A 7,790-nucleotide genomic window follows, 5' to 3' on the forward strand; every position below is an offset into this window, starting at 1 on the left:
TTAGCAAATCTTTTGATGGCAAGAGCTGAAGTCCTTTACACTTGGGGACAGAAGGAGCCAGAGTTAAACCATCAGCCCTGTGGTTAACGGATCACATCCCTCTCAAGCCCATCATCCAGCTGAAATCAAACTGATATCAGCAATAATAATTCTATAACTCCCTCTGACACTTTGAATTCACCTGCTTAATGTTATGCACTGTATTTGTGAAGCTATACTTATAAGTGTATGTCTCTCTTTCTTTAACCAAAACTGTGCTTCTTTTTTATTCACTTATCCAGAAACACCAGAAACAGAGTCAGTGGGGTAAACATGACAAATCTTAAAATCTCTCTTTTATATTTCTTGTTCTTTTTTGTGTCCCTTTTCTTCACATGTGGTCTAGTTGAATCTTAAACATTAAACCTGAATTTCTGAATTTTCAGAAAGTGGCCTCCTCCAGGTTGACACTGCCCCCACCCACAGGACATGAGGGCTCACTGAATGCATTGATGAGGATGGAAACGCTGTGGCCTTCACAGTCACCAGGTCTCAACCCAGCTGAAGACCTGTGGCAGATGTCGGAGCGATGTGTTAAGCTGTGATGGGTAAACATAGGTCACTGATGGTCCCAGACCAGCCAACACACACACACACACCTCCCAAATCTTAACCACATGTTATGCTGAGCTGTGCATCCCACACACCGATTAGAAGACCCGACTCTGCTCTGACCAAGATGTAGCTGCCTGCTAGTAACTGGTCCTCACAGCTCTGAAAATGCTGGAGCAAATTTCAAACTTGGTGCTACTCGGCTAGACTGACCTTCTATTCTCAGTCTACATGGGTTTCATGTCACCTGAAAAATGTCAACACATCATAAAGTGGCATAATACCTGTGCTAGTAGGAAAACTATAACAGCTTTGAGCCTGGCTCAGAATGTCTACCGTTTCTGCTTCCTGACTTTTTCTACGTTTTCTGTATTTTGCTGTTTGAGAACCCCCTAGTCAGAACCTTTCAACATCTGTACAACTGTCTCATACATTCCCATACATGCTGCAATGCAGAAGAATAACTCTGTGTTTAGACAGTGTCTCCACCACATCATCAAGACCTGAGGTGGGGGAATATCTTTGGAAGAATGGAAAGTTAAGAGAGTTCCCTTACAGACCAAAGCGATGATTATTCTACATGCTTGCCTGTGAGATCAGTTTATGTTTCTTTTCCCTGTAAAGTTGTTTTTCTTGTTTTTTCTTCTCAAAACCAAAGATGTTATGGTTGAAGTTTTCATGTTTTGTCAAGCCTTCTGAGATTTGTGATGTGTGCTGCATAAACAAACCTGACTCGACATTGTTTAATAATTACTGCGCACAGTAATATCGACACATCAACACAACCACCATCACCTACTCCGTTTCATTCTCCTCATAATCATTTCTGCTACTGACCGTGATGGAGAGTCTATGTGTGCATTGTAGCCATCGTCCCCCACCTTCATTTCTTTGCACTCCTTCTTTTTACCATCCACTCTGGTTCTGTGGTGACTTATTAGCAGCTGTTGTCTCGCACTCACTCCCCCACAGTCTGGCCTTGCTGGAGCCCCTGGTGCCAGGCCGGGTCTTGCTCTGGGGGACTCGTGGACACACATGGCTCCCTGGGGGACATGAGTTCTGTTTCAATCACTTTCACTGCAGTTGCTTCTTCCCCCTCCACCTCATTGTCTCCATGTCAGGCTGCGAGAGCCCAGCATGATGAAGAGTGACTTTTGGATGCTCAGACACCTGCTCTCCTTTGTTCCTCTTGAATAGAACTGGAAATTGGGAAACAGAAAAGAGTGTCCAGATGTCTGTTGCAAGGCATGACACAAAAAGGGGCCCACAGTGGCTCCAGTCTCTGTTTCACTGGAAGTGTGTAGCCTATTAAGGGCCACAAAGGCTAAACAGGCACAGAATAGAGGCATCTCCACAGGAGAGTGGCTGAAGTTTCTGAGGTGTCAAATGGGAATGGTGGTCTGATTTCCAACTACAAAACCTCACAAAAGTCAGTAGAGATGCTCAAATCTCTTAATAGGCCTCGGCTTTGCTGTAGGTAGAATTCTGTCTAGGTTGAATCCCCAGTTGTGTGTTTTTATGCTTTGCTTTGGACAGCCAGTGACAACGGCATTTTAACAGCAATGTTTTTTTCTGACGTGTTTCCAAACTGCACTTTACTGGTGCTACGGTTTCCTCTTGAATCAAACTGAAAGCATTTTCAGGAATCAGCCTTTTCTCCATCTTTAGTCAGTGGACCTGCTATCATTAAACATTCAATCAAGCCCTTCCGCTGATGACATTTTATCTCATTTGAAGAGGCATTCACACTGCTGGAAATCTCAGTAGGTCTGCAACGTTTCAAATAAAGGAGCAGATGTTGTCACACAAACAGAGTCTAGTATTGTGCCTATTATGCACACAAGGGCCTAGTCATTAGATTTGTTCAGAAAAATACATTAGCTCAATGTTAGTTAGACTTCAATTCAAAAGTGGCACAAAGTTGAACTGAAGCTCCAGAAAATCTGCCAAGGAAAATGTGAATTGGATAGGTTTTGTGTTTTGTGTTGCTTGCATGGCTGTACACCCTGAATAGCAGATATTGGTGCTGTGTTACTGCACTGATGTTGTGTTGTGTTGTGTTGCTTTGCATGGCTTTTGCATTGTCTTGAGAACATTATGTTGCCACTGTTGCTGTGTTGATGCTACCCTGTCTTTTGTGTGTAATTTTACTCATCACATCATTGGTTTCAGAACATCTCACCAAAGAACTACAAGTGAACCATCACTTCATCAGCCCCGTGGCTACATGAGGCAGGAGGGCTAGAATTCCAACTACTTTACATACGGTAAATATTTTCCTAAAACCGATAAGAAGCAAGCAGCCACTCCAAACATCGATGACCTTATTAAACATGTACAAGAATGTTTCAAACACAAAACTGATTCATACTTGGACAGACCTAAAATAAATGAGTCAAGGCAGCTGGGGCTTGGTTACACCACTGACAGTTTGGTTCAAGTTCAAAGATAAAGTTTGTAGTTTGTGAAATATTTTAAATTGGCATAAACTGTGGTTGACACATGGATCATTTCAGTGGATGATTTCCAAGATGATATTTATGTTTGTTTGTTGTATTCATTTGAAGAAGGTTACTGTCTCTTGATTGGTCTGTTGTTTTCATTCTCATTTCTTCAGTGGAGTGAAAACTTCAGTGGATGTTAAACGAACATGTTTCATGTCATGTCATCATTTATTGCCAAGACATTGCACTTTATTTCATGCATCAACTTTTGCACTTCAGTCAAGCATAAGACGTTTTATTTTTTTGGCATGTTTAAATTGAAAATGCACATGGAGCAGATGGCTGGAATCAAACTCTGGGATATACATGTATGTTTATTCACTTTCTTGCCAAAAATTACACAAGAAGATGAAATATCTTGGCTGACTCCAAGAGACAGTTAACTTAGCTTAGCATAAGGACTGCAAACGAGGAAGCTGTACCCAAGAGTAAATAATACACCAATTAGTTTAATACTTACAAACAACAAACCAAAGCAGAACAATAAAACGCTGTGGTTTATGTGCCAGGCTGTTTGTTGGCTGGGAGCGGTGACTTCCCAAAGCCTGAGTGTGGTATGTGTCTTCTGATCTAAATCTAAAGGAAATACTGTTAAACTATTCTTACACTATGTATGCTTGCTGTCCTGTAGTATGTATTAGTATGTGTATTTAAGTATTGTGTCTGTGTGTGTTGAGAGCACATAGGGAGGCGTAGAAGGTGGGATGTAGCAGACTGCGGTGACAAAAGTGAGATTCAGCCATTGGCCTCTCATCCTCCAGCTCTGACCATATGTGTCTCTGACCGTCTGGCTCCGTCTACATGTGACAAACTCCATACTGCTACACTTTCACAGTACGTCCTAAACTATTACTGATCAAAAAACTCCCCAAATCCTCCAAAGAGGAACTCATAGCACCGATAATAGCTGAGATAGGTCTTGTATGCTGTCACTCAATAAGCCCCTGTTATTTCTTTCTGGTCGTGGGTCTTTGCTGTTGACCTGCTAAGACACCTTGTCTACAGATTTCATCAGGCACGGGAGCAGGGTTTGTTTCCCTGCTGTGTGTGTGTGCATGTGTGTCAGCAAGTGCAAAGGACCTTGAGATAGCCAGGAGGGCTCCAGAGTTTATTTATAGGCAAAGTGTCACAGCAGCACTGAGCCAACAGCAGCAAGTCATTTACATCCAATGCACCAGAATGCAAAGGTAAGCAGCTACTACTGCTGCAACATTTGGCTCTGAGGCTCAGCTTTTTTAAATAAATACATAAAACATTAAATAAACAAACAAACATACTGTTCAAAAATGAAGGAAACACTTGATAATAACAGTATAACATCAAGTCAGTTAAACCTCAGGGATATCAGTCTGTCCAAGTGATTATGAATCAGTTTCATCTGCTTTGGTGCAAATGAAAGTGATGGTGCAATAGTGAGGTAAAGGCAAGACAACCCTCCAAAAGGGGCTGGTTTTATATGTGGTGGCCACAGAAAAATGCTCTCTCCTGATCCTTACTGAGCGATTCTTCTCAAGTTTTGTTTTCCTAGTGTCCTTGTCACTACTGGTAGCATGAGGCAGTACCTGCAGCCCAGTCAGGTTGCACAGGTAGTCCAGTTACTCCACCATGGCACATCCATATGTGCAGTCACAAGAAGGTTTGCTGTCTCCCAGCACAGTCTCAAGAGCATGGAGGAGATACCAGGAGACCGGCCTTTACACTGGGGGAGCTGGACAGGGGCGTAGAAGGGCAACAACCCAGCAGCAGGACCGAGATCTGCTCCTTTGTGGCAGGAGGAGCACTGAGAGCCCTACAGAATGACCTTCAGCAGCTACTGGTGTTTCTGACCAAACTGTCAGAAACAGACTCCATGACATCCTCTAGTACGACTCTGGCCCTCACATTCCCCTGACATATATCCAACTGAGCACCTATGAGACATTATGTGTTGGTGCATCTGAAGCTGCCAGGTACCACCACAGGCTGTGCCATAGTTGCAGGATGTAAAATACAGGCAGGAACAGCAAACACTGAACGGCACAGCCAAGTGGCTGGCACTGTGCACAGAAACATCTGTGACAAGTCTGGTCTACACCCTCCCAGGTCCAGGTGAGAGACTCCTCAGAAGGTCCTGGAGAGTAACAGGACTAAGATCCTGTGGGACTTCCAGATCCAGACAGACAGGAAGGTACTGGCCAACCAACCAGACATGGTGGTAGTAGTGTTAACAACAGCAAGAAGAAGGAGAATGAGAAACTGGAGATTTATTTATTTATTTATTTAGTTAGTTAGTTATATTTTGGGATTCTTGCCAGCAGAGGGAATAATACAGCAATGTGCTCCTCTTTTGTCATGCTCAATGTCACATTGTCTAAGGGTTGTTTGTACTGAGCTGTGCACAGAGTTGTGCACAGAGCTATAAGAGCCCTGGAGGAGCCCTGACTCCTGATGCATCTGATAAAGCCACATAATGAGGCTGCTTGTGGTACAGTACACTGTGTGAAAGACACTTCAGCCCCTCTCTACTCATTTGACATGTACAGTATTTTACACTCAAATGAAGGTTAATGCTCTGAAGCTAGTTACTAGTGTAGTGGTTAAAAACAAACAAGGTACCAGTCCAGAGATAATACGTAATAGAATAGTGTGTAGTTCATATATAGATATTATTTGTAGTAGTTATGTAAGGGTGAGCTAAGTGTTTATGTAAGCTTGATCGGTTTCTCTTCTCTCCTCTTGCTCAAGCAAGAATATTTTGGCTTGTGTCCTCCTTGTTTAATTTATGGGTAAACATCCAGAGAGGAGTCCTCCTTAAATGGGAAAATGGACATAGCTTCAGCCTTATGTGAACAGTTTGTGTGCTCTGTTCATGCTTAGAAAAAGGAAATGTGCGCTAGGTCAACGCAACCTAGAAGTTCATGTACTGGACTTAGACAATGCTCAGAAGAAGGTGTGTGGAGCTGGCGTGAGACTGCGTCTGTGGCTCAGGCCATGGAAGGCTGTGTAACTGTGAGAAGATAAAGGCTAGGATAGCTGGGTTAGGGAGGGAGAAGGAGTGATGGTGCTGCAGACATGAGTGTGCTTTTGGACCCGACCGAGGGGACTCTGAACTCTGGACTCTGATGACTGGACCCTGTGACCAAGACTGACTGACTCTGTGACAATCTCCTCATTTAGTACTTTATCTATTCCATTGCAGGAGGAGCGATTCTGTTCTCTATTCCCTAACTACCAGATTACCTCTCTACCTACTACTCTGTTCAGAATAATTGTAATATTAAATGATTATTTAAATTGGGATGATTTGTCTGAATTAATTTAGTTGGTATCAGATCCTAACAACTACAGATTTTACCTTGGCTACTACACCATGTCTGACACCAAGAAAGAGAGCATCATTGTGTGCTATATATTTATAAAGCCCTGCTGAATATATTACATGACTCCTGAGTAATAAGCCATCAATGTGTTCTGTTACTATGCACCGCAAAGATGGAACAGTTTGCAGAAAAAACTAAACTGGCTATGCTCATTCCTCAATTTAAACTGCTTTTATATAGTATTTTACTGTTTAAATGTGAGTGGACACTTTTTTTAATATGATTTTTTTACACTGATGTTGTGTATACATTTTATTGTATTTAATGTGTTTTGTGATTTTGTATTTTTGATACTTATTTTTTCTATGATCCACGTGTTTGTTTTATTGTTCTGAAGGTGTTAATTGTATGTCAGGGCACCACTGAGAATGAGAGCTCAACTGGCCTTTCGGTAAATAAAGGTGATGATGATTATCAGTAGGTAAAATTTAAAAATTCCAACCAATAATGGAACAGTTTTTTAAAGCAATCTTAACCCTGTGTACACACCACAAAATATAACTGATATCATACTGGTTTAGACTGCTACATAGCTTATCTTTGTACCACAGTATTTCATCATGATCACACGTCTTTACAACAGCGATTTCATTCATTTAAGAAAGCAACACTGCCTGTGAATTTCAAATGTACCATAGTGTTTCAGTGTAGTAACTTTTACCCACCTCCGAGTGACAACTGCATCATACAAACTCCAAATGTTATTCAGCACAAGCTGCACAAACAGTGGCTTCTTTCCTTTGGCCTGCAGCAAAAAAGAAAACATGCAAAATACAGACAAATGCAGTAACATGCACAGTCTTTATAGTGAGTACAGTTCACTGATTGCGGTGGCCAGAATTTGCTCAAAATCATATGTGACAGCAGCCTTGACTGGATGCCTGTCACTTGGGGTTGCAGATCCACCATCGAGAAAGGATAAGAAATGGTTAAGCTTTGGTTTTTGCAACACTTTGGAGCAGTTCCTTCAATTGGCTAACAATGTTAGCATCAGTATCCACCATGAACTACTTCAAGAACACAGAAGCTCTAGGTTTAGGAGTCTCCTGACTTGAACAGATCATCTGGGTGGCTGTGGCTCACGAGGTAGGGCAAGTCGTCTTCTGACCAGCAAGTTGGTGGTTCGACTCCCTGTCTCCCCGCATGCCTAAGTGTCCCTGAGCAAGACACTGAACCCCGAATTGCTCCCGGTGGCGTGACTAGCGCCGTTGTGTGGCAGCCTTGTCGTCATCGGTGTGTGAATGGGTGAATGGTGTATGATCTCCCTGTAAAGCGCTTTGGCCAGTGCAACACACTGTGAAAAATGTGCTATATAAATACAGTCCATTTACCATCT

General features: G+C 42.4%; 1 protein-coding gene across 5 annotated transcripts in view; it reads right to left on the reverse strand.

The window, feature by feature from the left end:
- The window catches only part of efl1 (elongation factor like GTPase 1), a 159,872-nt gene that overhangs the window by 133,804 nt on the left and 18,278 nt on the right, over nucleotides 1–7,790 (reverse strand). For all 5 annotated transcript variants that reach the window (XM_020624779.1, XM_020624783.1, XM_020624781.1 and 2 more), the window contains exon 9: nucleotides 7,120–7,199. In XM_020624779.1, coding sequence (XP_020480435.1) covers nucleotides 7,120–7,199 — 80 coding nt within the window. The remainder of the gene's footprint in view (nucleotides 1–7,119; nucleotides 7,200–7,790) is intronic.

The sequence above is a fragment of the Monopterus albus genome, unplaced genomic scaffold (genome assembly GCF_001952655.1).
Source record: "Monopterus albus unplaced genomic scaffold, M_albus_1.0 scaffold338.1, whole genome shotgun sequence".
Lineage (NCBI taxonomy): Eukaryota > Metazoa > Chordata > Actinopteri > Synbranchiformes > Synbranchidae > Monopterus > Monopterus albus.